This window comes from Notolabrus celidotus, chromosome 20, assembly GCF_009762535.1.
Source record: "Notolabrus celidotus isolate fNotCel1 chromosome 20, fNotCel1.pri, whole genome shotgun sequence".
Lineage (NCBI taxonomy): Eukaryota > Metazoa > Chordata > Actinopteri > Labriformes > Labridae > Notolabrus > Notolabrus celidotus.
In genome coordinates this window covers 18,373,341-18,393,376 of record NC_048291.1, presented here as the reverse complement: position 1 = coordinate 18,393,376, position 20,036 = coordinate 18,373,341, and the positions used below count along the sequence as shown (strand labels likewise).

General features: G+C 38.7%; 1 protein-coding gene across 1 annotated transcript in view; it reads left to right on the top strand.

Annotated features, from left to right (window-relative positions):
• LOC117832601 (neuronal-specific septin-3-like) overlaps positions 1–20,036 on the top strand; it is a 32,237-nt gene that overhangs the window by 7,824 nt on the left and 4,377 nt on the right. Inside the window, 11 exon segments of the mRNA XM_034711799.1 lie at positions 10,007–10,414; positions 11,068–11,196; positions 13,966–14,047; position 14,424; positions 14,946–15,082; positions 16,791–16,822; positions 16,825–16,907; positions 17,141–17,230; positions 18,141–18,237; positions 19,923–19,931; positions 19,934–19,973. Coding sequence (XP_034567690.1) covers positions 10,007–10,414; positions 11,068–11,196; positions 13,966–14,047; position 14,424; positions 14,946–15,082; positions 16,791–16,822; positions 16,825–16,907; positions 17,141–17,230; positions 18,141–18,237; positions 19,923–19,931; positions 19,934–19,973 — 1,108 coding nt within the window.

Genomic DNA, 20,036 nt, shown 5'->3' with positions numbered 1-20,036 from the left:
AGGTTCTGTATTTTATTCCGTTTGTTTTCAATACTTTTTCATGCATATACATATAGGTCTGGAATCTGTGGTGCAGAAAAATGTGAGAAGGGGCACTTTAAGCGGATGGAGCATTTTCATGGAGTAACAAAAGCCTACATCTCCAACCATTGCACCAACAGCTACAAATCCTTGGCAATGAACACCCCCACTGCCTTCGTTGTTTTTTGTGTCTCTTTGAACCAGTAGGGTATGTTTGATGGGAAGGCATCAGTGAGGGACGGTTGTTTTCAGTTGATGGTAGGGAGTGAACCACAAAGTGAGATTAGAGGTTAGGCCAGGTCTGTTGAGCCTTAACCCAGAGTCTTCCATCTCACTACCATATCTATCTATGCATTTAGACTACTTAAATTTAATTCATTTAGACTACTTCAATTTAATTCCCTTAGTCATGAATATAGCCTCTTACATACTGCAATTCCACCCTGCAGGCGCTACACGTCCCAACCTTCTTCCCCCCATTCCACCTCTGTTACTACCTACAATGGAGGATCAGAAGTAGAACGACTTTGCCCCACCATTATGCCTGCATGCGTTACACATTACAGACAAGGCCTGTTTTTTGTGGTGGAAGCGTCAAATGGTGCGCTAAACCCCCCTCTCATGTGAGTGCGCACAGAGCCTGTAGAAGAAGCCTGAGTCAGCAGAGAATGTTTATTACCAGCTGCATGGTATCTCATAATATCTCTACGTCTCTACCTCAAGCTTGGGCCTTTGTTTTCTTCTCTAACAGCTGTCCCCTCCTCTCAATCAAGTCAGCCATACCCCTTATCATTGGAAGACCCCTTAAACTTGTAACCTTATCTTCAAAAAATATGAAGTTACAAAAAAATTTACCTCCACACAGTGCATGCAGATAGACCAAATTTAAAGAGTAAGGGTGAGTACTGGCACTTATATTTCCACTACAGGCTCTGAAATATACACATTCACAAATGCAGATATGTTCACATGAACACCAACAGACACAGCAACCAGCTCCAGGCACTGAGACACATGCAGGGTATCTGGCACAGTGCAAATTCTTAAGAATGTTCGATTTGCTGTAATTGGTCAGTTACACAGCCACATGGGACAGCACCCATTGGGAAGCACACAGCTCAGCCACTGTTGAGAAAGTGATTCTGACGGGGAGGGGGTGAAGGGAAGAGAGGGGAGGCGTAGTCCTTCTCCTCTTAGGATTAGTGGAAGCTCCTTCGTCCATTTGCATGTGAATGGATCCCAGAGCTGCTTTTAGCCACCAAACGTCACCCTCCCTCTCTCTGTCCATCTCTCTCACTCTCTCTGCACTCCAAACACTGCTTAAGAAGCAGAGAGAAAGAAAGGGAGAGAGGTGGTGAGAGAGGGACAAAATTTGTGCAGTAGCAGTTTAGAAAGCAACAACAGTTCTCCTGACTCAGTCTTTCCAGAGCAACTCACTTCAAACCAGGGAGCAACACAACTTGCTTTTGTGAATGAGAGAAGGTAGGATTATTCTTGATTCTACCCCCCCACCCCTCCATGCCCCATGCCTAATGGTGGTGTGTGCTCAGTCTACTGAGCTAACAATGAAAGCTGACAGGAATGGTCCAATGTGGTAGTTAGGGTGGGGGATGATGCTTGTGATCGTTTGTGTGTGGGGTGGTGGTGGTGGGGAGTTGAGGGGTTATGCTTCAACTGGATTCTTACAAAACTATACTACCGCTACTACCATAACTCTGTAATAGTACCTATGTGAATGCTAAGCCTTTTTTTTTTACATGCTTCTGTCCCTTATATCACCCGTTATCCACTCTTTTGTCACATGTTCCATATATGCTATGAGCATTCAAGACCGCCTTAACTTTTCAGGAATTCTTGAATGTATTTTCATTTCAAACAAGCATGTGCTGTTGCTTTCACACTCTAAAGGGCTGTTATTATGCACACTCTTCCATGTTTTATATAGTAAATGAAATATGGTGTTCTTTTTATTCTCATTATTGATAATATGTTTATTTTTGTGATTAAATAGTACCATAAAACATGAAAAAACTGAATTATGCCCATCACATTTTAGGGACCCAAGATTCATAGAAATCATGGCTTGTTCTTTTTTGTCAGTCAAACACTTCTAAGCCAAAAAGTGTTGAATTTAAGAACATAATCGAAATACAAATAGAAAAAAAGGAGGATTCTGTTTGACTGAAACTTAGATATTTTTTTTAACTGTTTCCATAAAACAAGTAAAAGAAAAATATAATATCAGGCCACTTTTTTGAGCACCATGGAAGAACTTATTCAAATAAAAGTCGATTTTTTTGTGCATTATAAATACATTATGGTATTGGATCTGTTCATTGTACTTGTTGGTACCTAATAACCCATTTAAGACCTGAGATTTTTACAGTACTAAAGTTTGTAATTGAACTGTACTTGCAGCTGTCTTGTCTGAAGATAAGAACACAGTGCTGACAGAAACCAAGACACTTAAGTCGAGAAGTTTTATCCGTCAGTGGTATAACACCTGCATTTGTTAGATTATAATATAGCCTCTTCACATACCAACACCTGGCATTTTGTAGAGAAATTAAGAAGACTGGCACTGACATTTATTGAAGTTGCCTTTCACATATGGCCAAGACAGCCAAAAGTTTCTATTCAGAATGAAGGTGACTGTTTCTGGTTAATATCACTACATCATGTTTATGGATGTTCCAGATTACACAAAATAGAAAACATAACACTGGAAAGTAAGGTGGGCAGTAAAGAGTCCCTTGCAGCCATCCACCCTCACCATGTGTCATAACCCCACCCACTTGCTCACTGTGAATGTTCCAGACCATCTCACCCCTCCTTTACTTCTTGACAAACTTTTTACAGGTAGGCTGGCTTGAAAAAAATCCCGATACAGTCAGGGTGAACAGACTCAAGAAGTGTGTTTGAGTCAGTCTATGGTACATTTAGAAGTATGACCCTTTTTTTTGTGCATGCCTAAAACCACAATTTTTGATTGTGTATATGGTAGCTTCCCTCCGATGTATAAGAAAGTCTCCATTGGGATAGCAAACCCTTGTGTGTAGGTGAACTATAATCCATCTACTTAAAAATGTAAGCATGCAGGTAGCAAGTTGTTCATATTCTAACTTAATTCTTACACATAAATGGAAGGGGTTAAACATGTAAGCTCCTTCTCTTATCCAACAAAATTAGGTTTTTGGGAGGGCGGGCTATTGACAATTTTTTCATTTTGCTACGATGGGATGTACATCGTAGCAAAATGAGTGTAGAAGCTTTTCATGATCCTCTTAGTGCTGCTATCTTCAATATTTGATAACTTCTTTCTAATTTATGAAGGGAGAAAAGGCTTTTATCCTGATATCTTGGGTCTTTGTTGATTTTGCCTTCCTTGTTGTTGTTGTTCTAGAGAACATTGCCACGGCCATGTGGTCTTGTCCAGTTCAGTGTCCATACCTGGCGGTGATTCTGCCTGTGAGGCCTAGGATGCCTTCAGTGATACAGAAATAAATCATTTTATGTATTCAGAGAGTCCTTCAGAATTTTCTAAAGCATTACAGTACCACAGTCCTCGATCATCTCATTGTCTTGCTGCCTCACAGGAGTAACTCCATGAATTTCCCCGTTGTGGGACGAATAAAGGAGTATCTTATCTTATCTTATCTTAATCTATTATCTGTAATTAGACCTAGCTGTGTTTTCAGAAAACTTTATGACTGTACTGAAGCTGTAGTATGAAGTGCGTAAACAACCCTCTACTACAAGTAATGCCGAAGGCCCAAAATTCCACCACAATGTACATAGTATTAGGATGTGGATGGAGAAGTATCAACCCACAGTCACCTGCAGGTTCAGTCCTTGATTAGCAGTTGAACCAGCCAGTATTCCATCACTGTAGACAGTGAGCACCACTGGACGGTTATCTTCAGGGCCAGCTGGTTTTACTTGTTTAGACACAGGAATGATGGTAGATTCCTCAGAGGCTGGTATGGCAGACTGAGCAGGAGACAGGTTTGTTAGTGTCATTTTAAAACTCAATAATTAGAGCTTCTTGTCCTTTTGTTTACAAATGCAAAAGTCTTCCTGAAGTTATGCAAGGGAAGGGTGGTAGCTGTGAAATACATATTCATGTATAAACCTCTGCTTGAGTTGTTTTTTTCTTGCTAAGGCTGCCAATGGTTGCACAACATTTTTGGTTACAATTGCTTTTCACAAATTGAATCCAAAAAATGCTACTACAAAGCATGTTTGCTGGTGTACAATGATGTAAAGGGCAGCTTCTGGCATATTTTGATGTGATAATTATCAGTGTAATCTGTAGATAGTAGGTTTGATTTGCATTTGTTGGACATCAGTGCATAGCTAGAGAAAGAGTGGGATCATCTTGATATTCCCATTGTCATACTAATCCTAGTCCAACACTAACACAAGTCTTTTATTTTTTCAGGGTCTGTTGTTTCATCAATTGTTTTGTGAGAAATGTTTCACCTGGTGCTGGCTGGTTTTTCCAGAACTATCAAAGTTTTGGTGAAAACTGTTTCATCTCCTGTCATTCACCTGTTTACTTGAGATTTTCTTACTCCCAAGGTTACAAGGTAACCTGCTGGCTTTATTTTATTGAGGTCTGACCTTGCACCCAGCACGCTGTAAACCAAATGCTCTTAACTACTGCTCAAAGGTTAATGCCCCTGTAGCAACATCCCTAAAATTGTTGCACCTGATTGCTGATTCTACTCAATATTGAATGCAGAGGGCCAGGTTATAAGCTATGTTAATTATGTGTGCATTGTTATTTTACCAACAGTCCCAACAATTACATAATGAACCTGGAAGTTGATATGCCAATCAATCAACCAATCAATCAATCAATCAATTAATCAACCTTTATTTGTCTAGCGCCAAATCACAAAAAAGTTATCTCAAGACGCTTTTACAAACATAGCAGGACTAGGCCATGTTCTATGTTAAATTATTAGCAATTAGCCAACATCGAGACAGGATACGATCCAGTCGCCTCTTACGACAGGACTCAGTCTTATCTCGAGCAGAACCAGACTCATGCTAGACATCTGCCTCAACCGAGTTGGGGTTGAAAAGAGGGAGAGAGGAGATTAAGAGAGAGAGAGATAGAGAGAGAGAGAGAGAGAGAAAGAGAAAGAGAGATAATAGTGATGAGACAGATAGTAGTAGTAGTAGTAGTAGTAGTAGTAGTAGTAGTATTAGTAGTAGTAGCTGTTGTCGTTGGAGTTTGGCACGTCCATAGCAGCTGGAGTCCGGAACGTCCACAGCGTCCAATCAATCTCCATCGGCAACCAGACCAAGTCAGTCTGTCAGTTAAATTGACCGTTAAAATGTGTTCTACACTTGAAATATCTCTAGAACTCTTCAACAAATAGTTTTTTCTGTTCGTTAAAACAGAAAGGCTAAATTATTATTTATTTTTTTCAATATACATTTCATCAAGATAGCAGGAGATTCCCTGGTAATGACTGACAACTGCATTTCTATTGATTTGATCACAGTCTTATACCTTTGTTACAAGTTGTACTCTCCTCTGTTATCTGATTGTAATTACTCATCAGCTTTGAAGATAAAGTATAGGGAAATCGCTTCTACTCCACCTCTTTACTTCTGTTCTTGTCATCTGCAAATTACGTCGAGTCAGGATTTCCATTATGGCAACTGCTGTAGGCTTCTGAACACCGCTTCAGAAACAGAGATTATGTCTATGTATTATGCAGCCTGTGAGTCTGTGTGAATTTGTGTGTGTGTTTGTATGTTAAGTTGTCTTCTACACTCATCTGTTTTTTATAGTACACCAGTGCTTAAAAGAGGTTGTAATCTCACTTCTTGGTATAATAATTGGAACAAATGCGATACAATTACCAAAAAATAAGCCAAGAAAATATGCTCAGAATATCATCTTACATTATAGTGGTAGGGTTTTTTGTGCCCTTTACTATCACAGTACACATTCTATTAAATATGTGTGACACAGAAACACAAACAATATAAAAAATGAAATAATTGAAATAAAGCAATAAGAATGGATGTCTGAATATAGTGAATACGTTGAATACTACTTCATCTGTTATTTAATACAATGAAAATGTAATACATTCTAGACGTTTAACATGTTAACTTAAACGTTTGTATTTATTTTTAAATTAGATTATTATGACCCACAGCTAATTTACATCTGCAGTCCCTTGGCAGGTCACAATTAAAACATCACATCATGCAACTACAATTATGGGGAATACTGCTGACTTGACAGATGTTCAGAATGCCATCATCTAAACTCTCCATAACGAGGGTATTCCACAGAAGATCACTGCTGTGTCAAAGCATATTAATGGAAGGGAAAAGAGAGAGGGATGTCAAGAAAAGTTGTCACAAGAACTAAGTAGAGCTTTCCAGGAGTGAAACTGAGGCTGGTGTAAGTGCATCAAGAGCCACCATGCACAGACATCTTCAGGAAAACAGCAACAAACATATTCCAAATACCAAGCGACTCCATAAACACAGAGATGATGTGAGAAGCATCTTACCTGGGCTAAGGTGAAAAAGAACTGGACTGTCGCTTAATAGTCCAAAAAACTAATTTCAGAAGAAATTACTTTTTGCAGAAGATGGATATTCCTTGGGTTTAAATCATTAAAAAAAAAATTATCTTAGGATATATTATAAGAATTTGAGATACTGTATTTCTTATTTTCATGAGCTATGAGCCACAATCAACAAAATTAATGAAAAAGACCTCAAATGTTTTACTTGGCATATAATGAATATAGACTTGCACTTTTTAAAAAAAGAGTTAACAACAGTGAATTCTAACAGATGATACAGATTGTTATAAGAACTGATAAAAAAAAGAGGAAAAGAAGTATAACACCTTCATGGAGTTGACTTATAAGAGTTTAATTAAGCTGAGAAAGCCTGACTTTTATTCCTTTTATTAATTCTCAAGAAGCACAAGGTCCTTCAGTTAAAGATGTAATAATTATTTAAGAAGAGGAGACTTGTGTGTCTCTTTCACTCTGCCCTTTTCTGTCCTGACTCAGAGGGATTAGTTCTGCTCCAAAGGTTGTACTGCTGGATATTTATAGCTGATTAAATTATGTGGACTGACACATCCTCTATATATCTGTGTGTGTTGTAAGAGAGAGGCCTAGTAAAATGGTACAGTTTGTTGAGTCATAAAGATCTACACAAACATGTAAACAAACAGATGACTGTGTCATTTATTTGACAGTCCTTGTTAGTCCATGTAAATGCACAGACAAACATGCAGAGGCACTCACAGGTCCAAGTTCCCAAAGGGATTGTCGATACCATCAAATCCTATTACAGCTCAGGCCAGACGACACAAAAGCTGACTGTAGTGGCTTGCTTTCGCCAAACGAAACAAACACCTATAAGCCACTGAGGGGCTGCTTTACCGGGAATCAGTTGACATGTCCTCCTCGTCAGGATGAATGAATGAAGTCTGATCGTGCATTGACATCAACAAGGGTTTATTTACACCAACATACCATATACGCTCAGTCGATCAATCCACAGTTGTATCTAATATGAACTTGTAGAATTACAGGCTTAAAGCTATTGTAGACGATACAATGACGAGACGAGACGAGGCGTGACGGTCAAAAACTGTTTGCTACCGGTAGGCAGCTCACCTGCCACTGATTGGGTCTTCTTCCCTATATGCTTTCTAACACCTGGCTTGACACACACGCCACCCAGTGTGCACATAAGTGCTTTAAACAAACAAACAGTCCACGCATAATATTGACACACACACATATGGCTCTAACACTTACAAAGATAGGAGAAGGGCTAGACTTCTGTCACTTAGCTCATAAACCTGCTTGTGGAGAACCCCTGGAGAACCATACCAGTACATGTTGATAAGTGTCTGCACATGAATGTTAAATCCTATTCTAATATAACCTTAATATTTCTGATTTCCTTTCACTCATCTACGTTCTTTTGACCATCATTAACATATACCAGAGCAAGATATTCAATATTAAAACTCTGTAAGTCTGTGATCTACAGTACTTACTAATTGACTATAGTAATACAATGTGCAAGCAAATAAAGTGCAGCTTCTATGTCTAATGAATGAAATGTTTTTATTTGAAAAAAAAAGTTCTTAACTTACTGTTTGAACATTTTCAAGTTCTTTATTTGTTGTAATATTCCCCTAATAGATAGTATTTATTTATTACTTACTTTCTTTTTTGGATTTTTCTGTCTATGATTAGTCAAACATTCAATTCAAGCCAATTAAAAATCGAATAGCTTACTTGCCTGTGTGAGTTCCTTGTCTGCCTAAGTGAACTCTGCCAGTGCTTACATGGCACATTCGCTGAATATTACACAAGCTAAAGCTAGCTGTTTAGTTGCAAAAAAGTGGCAGTGAAAGCTACAGTCTAGTCACTGCCATAATGATGATTACAATGTTTTGGACTCCTCTTCTCGGCTGCGAGAATTGAAGCCAATGCGGAAGTGTTAAAACTGCAGTTTCTCGAGTGTCCGCTTGATGCTGGCTTCGGAAGTACAGGAAGCCACATATGCACCAATTTAAAAACAGTTACTCTTAACAGCAGAAATAAACATGTTTACTGCCTAGTACAAAAAATGTGTGTATTCTGAATAACCAATTTCTCAATCTGCACATGGGGTGTGATTTTCATAACGCGTCAGTTTTATAGCACAGCTGACTTGATTGACACTGTAGCTGTTGGCTAGGAGGCTAAAGTCCTGCCTCTTCACCTTACACTAGCTCAAAAGACCTTAGGTTAAGCTCGGCATTTCGAATATGGCTCCTGCCGACAATTGGCTTCAAAACAGAAACAGATGTGTGACGTCACAGATACTATGTTCATTATTTATACAGTCTGTGGTACTAGTCTTATTACTGTTAGTGAGTCACATGCATATTTTTTTGGGAAGTGGGAGGGAGGTTTCCAAGTTGTATAGTTTCAAAGCTCAGTCTACTCTTGTTGTTTCTTCAAGTTGCCAACCATTGCTTTAAGCAAGTGATATCCGAACTGGGGGTTGTGACTCCTCTGGGGGCCTGGAGTTATGACAGAGGAGCACAGCTCTGCACAACTAGCATGGTCAATTTTGTAAGATTATTGCCAGGTAAACATAAGTAAGACACCAAACATTAAAACTACTAAAACAAATACAAGAAAATATGATGACTCACAACTCCCCATGCTTTATATTTAACAATTGGCGGCCACCCACAAACAAACAAAAAATACAAAAAATACAAAAAATGTGTAGGTGGCATGTTGCACTTTCAGCTGTACTCTTTGTAATAGGTGTCCGCTGGATTGTCTGATTCATGTCACACACTGAAGATGCAGTTATATATTTTTGTAGACAACATTCCAAATAATTCTAAAGGACAGGAGTTTGTTCACAAATAAAATGTCTTCAAGTGTATATGGGTGTATGATTTTGTGTTAATTTGTATGGTTAGGGGAAGGGGCGGGGATCTTGTTAATGTTTTTGTCTACCCAAGGGAGGCCCTGCAGAAAAAGTGTGGAATCACTACAGTGCTAAACACTTAGCTTTTATTAGCTTATGGGAGTAAGAAAAAAACAAGCACTATCAGAGGTAATCATGGCTCCTAATGGAAATTGATGCAAACATCATGACTTAAACTGGTGGAAGACAGTTCATTAGTGTGTCAATCTACTTGTTGAATAAAAAAACAAGCGCAAAAAGTTTGTTTCAAGCGGTACATTTCAAAGGAAGCATATGCCACATCCAATCAATGTAAGCATACGTCCATGATGTTATTCAAAGTTGAAAACAATCATGTTGAATCAATAATAGGTAAAAATGTTGCGCTTTGCTAGTCTAAAAGTTTATTTTTTCAATTACAAAATGATACATTGCTGAAAACATTCCTCTGAAAAACGAAATATATGAGTCTCCCTTTGACCATCCTCTCTTATTTTACCTGCAGAAGCAGCTGGAGAACTGAAGACAGACTTGTTCAACCTAATGGAGGAGAGACAGAAGAAGGAGAGAGGCATTATGAGCCCAGAACAAGGCGGGGAGGACAAGAACCAAGGACAAGCAGCGGGCATGAGTACCCCAGAGTCCATGACAGAAAGAGAGGAAAACTGTGCGGGGATTTGTACAGAGTTGGATAAGAAGGAGAAGGAGAAGGGAATGGAGGAAGAAGAGATGAAAAAAGAAAGTGAGCTGGAGGCAAAGGTAAAGTTGGAGCTCTGCCAGTCCGTCCAAGGCCTGCAGATGAGCTTTATCAAGGGCAGTGACCTGTTTGGCTATGTGGGCATAGAAGCAGTACTGGACCAGATGAGGAGAAAGACCATGAAAGCAGGCTTTGAGTTCAACATCATGGTAGTTGGTGAGTCTCACACACATGAACCCTAACGCAGTGTTAGTACTTTATTTTTCATCACCGTTACTTTTTTATCATTGCAATTACAGATTGTAGGTTTGAACTTCCATAATTCATCAGTTTGACAACTTTTCAGTTTTACCAATTGAAAGGCTTACTTGGCGGCTAATAGTGTAACAGCTTGTAATATAATTTTCTGACAGTTTCTCTTCACATTTAAGGAGGAAGTAGATTCTGTAAAGAGGAAGAGGTTTTGAGAGTTGAGGCTTTTGCTCCCCCACAAACACACAAACACACAAACACACAGACACACAGACACACACACACACACACACAAACACACACACACACACACACACACACACACACACACACACACACACACACACACACACACAAATAGGAAGTTTACCCTTGATTAGTGCTTTAAATATAGTATGCTTGTTCTTCACATTGTATATACATAACTTGTATTTTCAGTGAGCATATAACAGTGTGAGCATACACAATGTTTTAGCCATGCTTAAATATCTGTTAGGTGCTTGTCATCATCATCAAGTCTTAGAGCACTGTAAGATTTGATGAAAAAGGATAATGAAATAAGCTCACTCTTTTACAGATGTAGAGAACTGTTTAAGTATTCGTTTTATGTGTCTTAGGTCAGAGTGGTTTGGGGAAATCCACGCTGGTCAACACTTTATTCAAGTCAAAAGTCAGCCGCAAGTCCTGCACACCCTTCTTTGAAGAGACGATCTCCAAAACAGTCAAACTGCATTCAGTCAGCCATGGTGAGTCCAATAATAAGCTATGGCAAAGGTCATTTGTTTGTTTCAGTGCTGTCTTTGTTCCTCTTTTTGCCACCTTTGTGTGTTTGTTCTACCGGTGTGTATAGATGTCATGACAAGACAGCACTCACATCCTACTCTCCCCCCTTTCTCTTCTCTATTTTGACTTTCTGTAGAACATAGGCTATAGTAATGGTTGCGAATGAATAAATTAAATGCCATATCAAATATTAAATAACATATCTTTGACTGGGGATACGTTTTTACATCAATCAACAGATTCATCTTTATTTATATAGTGCCAATTCACTTTTTTTTTATCTCAAGACGCTTTACAAATAAGCATGTCTAGACCATACTCTATGTAATGCTACATTAAATCAGCAGTAAAACGGACATAATTTGATCTAACACCTACTTCTTCAAGCAACAGTTCATGGTAAGGCCTTTTGAGTAGATATGAAATTCCACCCCCATAGAGTTAATCATATGATAATGTTTGACCAATTAGAAGTTACTGCAAGAAACAAATTAAACTTTGCCCCACTCTTGCCTCAGCATCACCGCGATTGCCCTCTACAGTCCATGCACTGTGGTCTGTGGTTTCCTCCTCGCTAACATTGCTCTTGGGTACAAATTAAAACTGTTGAACAGACACATTGATCAAGAATGATGGCAACAACATTACATCACTACCCAGAGCGCATTGCAATGTAAACACAGTAGCAACCTTAACCTTTTCAAGTTTCCTACAAATGTAGAAATCTAGTGTGTTTTTTTTGTAGAACATAAGATAACCCATGATAGCCAAACATGTCTTTAAGGTGACATATCATGCAAAATCGACTTTTTAATGGTTCTCTACCTGAAATATGTGTCCCTGGCATGTCTACAAACTGAAAATGAAAAAAATCCATTCTGCCCCTGTTCTGATTTCTCCACCTTTCTGTAAATGTGTGCTTTCAGTTTTCCGTGTTTTTCATACGTCACAACAACATCCGGTCTGTAACGGAAGTCAGAGCTCGGAGCTTGTTCAGCCCATAGACTGTATAGAATACAACTCAACTCCTCCTCCGTTTTTCATTACCTGCACACATATGTGCTAACAAGGAGCTTAGGGGGGAGGCATGCTTGTTGTAGGCTGTCTTAATAAACACAAAGGTTGGTTTTACTCCCCACGTCTGCAGATTTGTAGATCTAGTGGAGGATTTTATTTATCATGGAAAAGTGCTAACGCTAGTTAGCATAGCCTCATAGCTACATGTTTGTAGCTGTGTACCAAGACACACGTTGACATACTGACAAATAAAACAACAAGAAACACTAATCTGTGACCAATCGTTCAGAAAGGTCCGGCTGCAGGCGCCTCTCCTTCAGGACCAGATTCTGGATCAAATTCAGAGGGTTGAAGTAACGCGGGTCTGTGAGCAGCCGTGTATATTCAGCCAACATGTAAACATTAGATCAACGTGCTGGAGAACCACATCCACTTCCTGAGGGGGCGTGGTCAGAGAGAAAACTGTTCTGTTCTGAGCAGGGCTGAAAAAAGAGGGTTTTAAAGGCATGCAAAAATCTGATTTCAAAGTGTTTTTTTGAGCATAAACTTTAAAGACATGTTTTGGGGACCTCTTAGACCAATATATTTTGATGAAAAAGAGCGTAATATGTCACCTTTAATATTTGGGATTCCCTTTAAAGTTACTGACGGCTTTGGTAAAGAATCTTTGGTATTTAAGCCATGAGCTTTTATGTTGTAAACAGTAGTTTAACAGGTACTTTTTTGAAGGATTGTGGAAACACTTGGTTCTTCAATGTATTGTAACTGTGTCTCCGCTTACTCATAAATTCCAAATGCAAGGTGAATTATCCCACCTAACAGGAATAAGACACACCAGTAGTACTGGCCACATCAAGAGAAGCCAGCAGAAACCAAGCAAGCCACATCATCACTTAATCCTGTCGCACAACCTGGGCATTGCTGGGTTGTTTCAACCTTGACCCAGTGTTGCTTGCATCAGGGATTTTTTTTTTGGGGGGGGGGTTGTGGATACTTTATTTCGCTAAAGCATCATCAATGACAGACCAGCAGCACATGAAGGTATTATGGGCTGAAGTTTTTTCCCTCATTGCGAAAGGAAAGGGACAGTCTCTACACTTAGACTACCATGGTTAAAATGTAATCTACAGTTGACTCGTTCGTTCAAAGCTTGTGGTTTGCCTCTGGTGAGTGAAGTGAGAGATCAAAGCTAGTGCAAAGGGCTTCAAATCAACCAGGCAAAGAGCAACTTGTGCAATGTAAAGTTACATGAGAAAAAATACTCAACAACGCCACTTTGTCTATTGCACAGGAGAGGTAAGAGGCTGTCAAGACTGGTCCGCCACATTTTTGCTGTAGGACATGGGCCAGCTGGGGATTTTGCCTTTCTCTGGGGTGATGGCAGTGAAATGAGTAGTTCAGAGTAGTTTCGTTGTCCTGTTCGGTGAAGAGATGGTCTCCCCATTCAGAGAACTACAGTTACTATGTAGCCTGCAGTTCTATGAGAAGATTGCAATGCATTAGATGCATTTTAAAACTGAGGTGCAATATTATGGTTCTTTTATCACGTTCCAAAGTAAATAAATGTTTTCATACGTTGTAAGAGCCAGCCTCTTTTGAAATCTTCAGAGGAAAAGAATATGATGTCAAACCATATTACAAATTTGGTACATTGGCTGAAGACAATCAACCATGGCCTTTGTAACTCATGGTTCTTCTCTATCCCTCCTGTATAGTAATTGAGGAGAAGGGAGTGAAAATGAAGTTGACTGTGATCGACACTCCAGGATTTGGAGACAATATCAACAATGAAAACTGGTGAGTGAGTCACTTTCTGGTTGTTTTTAAGTTTCTCTGTGTGTGTGTGTTTTGTACTCAAGTCTGCTCTGCAAAAAGTTGTATTCAAAAGTTGAGCAAAGACATCTGTTTTGCTGCCCTGTCTGTCATAATGGATTATTTTATTGCCAAAAAGGACTATTAGAGGACTAGTATAGATAGAATGATCTCCAGCTACCTCAAAGCATCAAAGTGAGGACTCTAACCTTAAGTTAGCCATTCAATTTGACTCCACTTAGTTCTTTTGAATGTCTTGTCTCTGTCTTTAATACTTATATTAGTAGCAATGTCTTCAGAAATGGACAGATTTTTAAAAAAATAGTATATGATTTTATGCTACATAGTTTGCCCAGCCGAGTGTGCCATTTTTAAGTATTGCTTGCAGTCCACTCAGTATTGTCTGAAGTAATTTCAGCAGAGAATCACAACTGAGCAATGTTTTTCTGCATTAAAACTGGTTTACATTTCTACATAATACTTTGAATAAAATAACATGTTGTAAAAGCCTAATGGACACCTTGAAATTGCAATACTGGTGTAAAATTGACTGAAAATCCACATAGAAAAGACCTATTTTCAGCCAGGTCAATAGTGCACATTTTTGGAAATCATATTGATAAATTATAAATATTCCTCCTTTGTGATAGGTTGTGGTTTTGACTTTAAAAGTCCCTTACCAATCTTGGGGGTATCATAAATATACCCAGGTTTGGTTTTTGGTTTTTTCTTCGAATTTCAGACATTATACTGTTGTACCATATGAACACAAGAATGTTGTATTGATTGTTAGTTCAAATAATAACATTAAAAAATGGCAATCTCATAGCTTGATGAAATTAAGCGATTACTTAAGTTACTCATTGAAACTTCTCTGTTGCAGTTGGAGCCCATTGTGAAGTATGTCAATGACCAGTATGAAAAATACCTGATAGAGGAGCTTAACGTAAACCGTAAAAGGAGAATACCAGACAGCAGAGTCCACTGCTGTATCTATTTCCTCCCTGCAACTGGACACAGGTCAGTATTTCATGGCTGAGTTCATTGAATTCAGCAACATATAAGGTTGGTTGTAACTGATTTTTTTTTCTTATTAATTTTCAAAAAGTATCTGTTTTCTGGTGTTCCTGGCATATTCTGTAAATTATAAATAGATCACAGAAGATCAGAATACTCAACCTGAATTGGCTTTTTCTCTCTTTTTTAAAAGTTGGATGTCATTTCTGGTGTCAGTCATTATTTGGGTTCTCAATATGAAATTTTTTTCTGTTCAAAAAGGTCTATGGTCAAGAAGTCAAGACCCAATAAGAAAATGTGCTTCAAGTTGATATGTTTGGTTTGATTTCCTCAAAAACACTCAACAAAAACTAAGAGTAACTAATAGAACAGAGTTATAGGGCTCTTAAAAAGGGTTAAAAAACGTCTTCACTGAATCATAAGTCCAACAAAAATAAGATGGGGAATACATACACAGAGGATAACAATGAAAATTAAAGCTGCAAGCAGCATTGAACTGGCCCTCGCACCGACACTAACGTCGAGACGTTGGAGCACGTCAGGGCACAGTGCATGCTATAGTGTTGCGAATGTCCAGGGTGCGGATCAGCTGTAGAGTTCTTTGATGCAGTGGTGTCTTAATAAGAGAGAGAAACCCTGAAAACAGGTATGAACCTTTGTGTTTTTTGATTGCAACATGAAGTGTGAGAAAGGTTGCTGCACACTGCATACATGAGCTTTGAATATCATAACTTAATCACAGACTTACCCTGCATCCCCAAGATCTCAAATACACTGAACAAAAATATAAACGCAACACTTTCGTTTTTGCTCCCATTTTTCATGAGCACATTTTAGAGTGGCCTTTATGACCAACCTAAGGCACAACTGTGCATAATCCTGCTGTCTAATCAGCATCTTGATCTGCCACACCTGTGAGTCAACATCGCCATAATTTAAAAAACTGTTACCAAGGGGTGCCCTGAAACAGATCATAATCATGTGTCAGTTGTTACCAAGGGAGCCGGGTACTGCCCTGGTGGTGAAGCTTTCAGCAGTGTGTCTGCCCCCTGGTGGCTGGCTGCAGTATAGGTCAAAAAATCTGTCTCCCCCATTCATTTGAATGGAGGAGCAGTCAAACTTAAAAAAAAAAATACACGTCGTACGAATGTTTCTCACATCCGTATGCTGTGGTGATATGTAGTTATTATTTGACTGTTTTGTGTTCAAGGCCTCTTTTTTCTGAAAAGTTTATTTTTCGTTAGTTATTAGAGTTTAAAAAATGGGCTTTTACTTCCAGGTTTCCTTTGATTCACAGCTGCCGTAGATGGAAACTTCAAAGGACATACAGCGTCTTGTGACGTTACGCTGTAGGGCGGAGCTCGTTACAGTGGCTTCACAGGCTCTGGCTGCACAATGGCTTCGCCCAGGAGCGGGAATTTTTGGCTTCAGAACCGTACAATGGGAAGAGGCGGAGCAATGCTGTCCATTTTTATTTACAGTCTATGGTTGTTACTGGATGAATAAAAAGTAACTTCACTCCAATCGTTTAGCCATGCAAAACTGAAAAAACCTTGAGGGAAGACAACTAACCATAAATGCTGAAATAAGAATTAATCATAAATGTTGCCACAGTGATGGTCCAAAGCCAGACGGACATGCCAGTACGTCCCTATTGATCAAACAATGTGCATCATTATTTTCCTGACAAAAGACCTTAATCTCTCTCTAGGTTGCGCCCCATCGACATTGAATTCATGAAGAGGTGGGGAACATAGTGAGCATTGTACCAGTCATCGCCAAAGCAGACACACTCACCATTGATGAGAGACAGGACTTCAAAGAGAGGGTACTAGAACACAAATACATAAACACAGCTTGTGTTTGTAGACAACTTTCTTTCCTTATAGATATTGTTCAGATTTTTAAATATTAAAAGATGTCTGTTTCATAGTGTAATTCCAGACCTGACACCATGACAATCTTCATTTCAAATATTTCTGCCACAGCGGATAGCTTTCAGTATAAACCGATTAACATGACGTGTTTAACCTGTATCACTGTGACACTTTGACAGATAAGGCAAGACTTGACAGCCATGGGATTTGTGTATACCCCTTGAAAGAGTATGATGAGGATCCAGAGGAACGTGTCCTCAACGACAGGATAAGGGTAACGTTTTCAATGTTGCCATTTAGTCACAGCTAAAACTGGCTTCTTGTTAGGTAGTCGTAGGTGTAGTTGTGGATTGATAAATGAGTGACTGCTAGGGAGAGCAATCACACCAAGTTTGTTTGGAACCACAGAAATATTTTAATGTCAATTTCATAAGGTAGGTTTGACTTCCCATGACTGAATTTTCATGGAATGTCAAATCTACCTTTTTCCTTTTTGCTTCAGAGTAGGAGTTCAAATCTATTTTCAAAACCTTAATTTTTTAGGCTTATTATGTGATCACTTAATAACCCTTGCAAAGGCACTCAATTCACTGTCTGGACTTGGTAGCAAGATACATCAAAAGTGGGAGCTACGGATTCCTGATCCGCGTTTATAAAGTTGTGCACACTGAAAAAACAGCTACAATTCTCCACATTTATAGATTTAACATTTAATATTTAGATTCAACAATCAACATTTATATTTAACATTTAACATTAAGATTTATATTAACATTCAACATATATTTTATATTTAATATTTACATTTATTTTTATATTTAACATTTAGATTCAGCATTTGCCATTTATATATATATTTAGCATATGGATTTAACAGTGATTGTAACTTAAATATATTCCCACAACAAAATGAAATGTGAAGACGATAAAAGTGACTTTTAAAAAATTCACACTACATTTATGACGTTTTGGAGCTAAATGTGGAGAATTGTTGCTGTTATTTTCAGTCTGTACAATTTTACAAACGGCGCCCCATATTATACAACAGTGTCTTATATTATAATATGCAAACAAATTGTCTTAACAATTCAGAGATCAGTATTTCAATCATTTTTTTCAGTGTTCTCATTTATCTTATCATGAATTAATCAAGCTAGACTGACTGAGATATTTTCTGTGTCCAGGATAGCATTCCATTTGCTGTGGTTGGAACAGACAAGGAGCATCAGGTGAACGGTAACAAGGTGTTGGGCCGTAAAACAAGTGGGGGAATAATCGAAGGTAAGGCATAAAGTGTAACGCTCTTTGTAACATGCAGCTCCTAAACTAACATGCTAACATGGTCTTGAGCCATCTGATGAATGTGAAATATGGAGGGTTTCACATAAAGAATTAGGCACGCACAAAAATGTCAGCTGTTAATGCACAGGAAAGGCACAATTCAATGAGAATTGCGACCATGACTGGCTATAAATGTGGGTTTTGGCAGGCAGTAGCCCTCCCCTCTTTCCAGTACTGCATACCGCCATGGTATCTTTTTAGTGGTATGCAGTACCAGACTGTGCCAGCCTACTTTCCCCCCTGCAAACATGTAAACAGCAAGTGTTCCCATGTGTGTTCCAATATTCTTTACTGTATTGAAAAGCATCCATATTGTGTCATGTACATATTTTTCTGTGGCTGTTGTCAAATAAAATTAGAGGCAAATTAATTAATAGGTTAAAAATTATGACTTTTAATACATACTTTTTGAGATTTAAAGCTGGGGTTGGTAGTCAGATTTAGATACACTTTTTGTTATACTGCTTAAAACGATATTTATGTCCCGATGGCAATCAATAATGTGTTCCTAAAAAAGAGGTAAAATAAAGCTGCTATCTATAGCCGGAGTAAACCTGGGAAAAAAACAACCAATCACCGTTTTGGGTCCCAAATTTTAAACCAATCAAATCCTGCCCTGCTGTTCTGCCCGATGAGGTGCTTTGCTCAAGACTGTAGTCCGGATCAGAGTCTAAAAAGCTCTCACCACGGGGCTCTGACAAGCAAATAATTAATGACATTCAGTAAGTCCTACAGAAATGTATATGTATTGTAGCGTCCGCCCGGACGCTGTAGGGATGACGAGCCGATTCGTGAACACGTTGAGTTTTAATAACCGGTCACTGTCGGCCGTGATCACACCAACCAACAAAGCAACAATCAATGTTTGAATGAATGAAGAACTTCTCCTCTTGTCCTCTCCGTTCTCCTGCTCGCACACGCGACAACCTCTTCTGATGCCTTCACTAACTGTCAACACTGTAGGAATTAAGAACATCTACACTGAACACGTTTAACAAACAGTAGAGTTGTTACAGTTTTATATGTGTTATAGCTTTTCTCCTGATATCGTGTCACCAGTACAACTGGATAATGCTAGCATGACAGTTGTGAGTACGAACAGCAGCCATGTTGGTTTGTGTTTTAACTTTCACTATGATAATGTTTTGGTGAGGACCGGTTTTTAATCAGTCATGATCATATGGTCGTGAATCAGCGGCGCTCGTGCATGCGAGCGGGGACGTCGTTTTGGAGGAGCTCCAGGGGAACAACAGGGGAAAATGTGTCAGAGTTTATGTCACCTTTTAATTGTTCTCAATAAGATACATGTGGTTCGGCGCTGTCAGGCCAAAACCTTGTATCTCCATATTTAAACATTTTAATATTTTTCCACTAATCAATGCTTTGGAACTTACTTTAATTCGGTCAGTGGGCTTTCTAAAATATTAACTATGAAATATATATAAAAAAAGCTTGTGGGTAAAATGTATGCAGTGCTGAGGTATGAGATGAGCATAAGGCTATCACTATATCCGGCTATTTACTTCCCGGAAAGTAGTGATTTTGGAGACACATGGCTTCTGCCCAATAATGAAGATATGAATCTGTAAAACTGATTGTAAAAGTGATCCTTTCTCTTTCCACAGTTGAAAATGTTGCCACTGTGAGTTTGCCAACCTGAGAGATCTACTTATCAGGTGAGTTTAATATTGCTATTACAGTTGTTACTTTATGTAAACTGTGTGGCTTGTTTTTTTGTT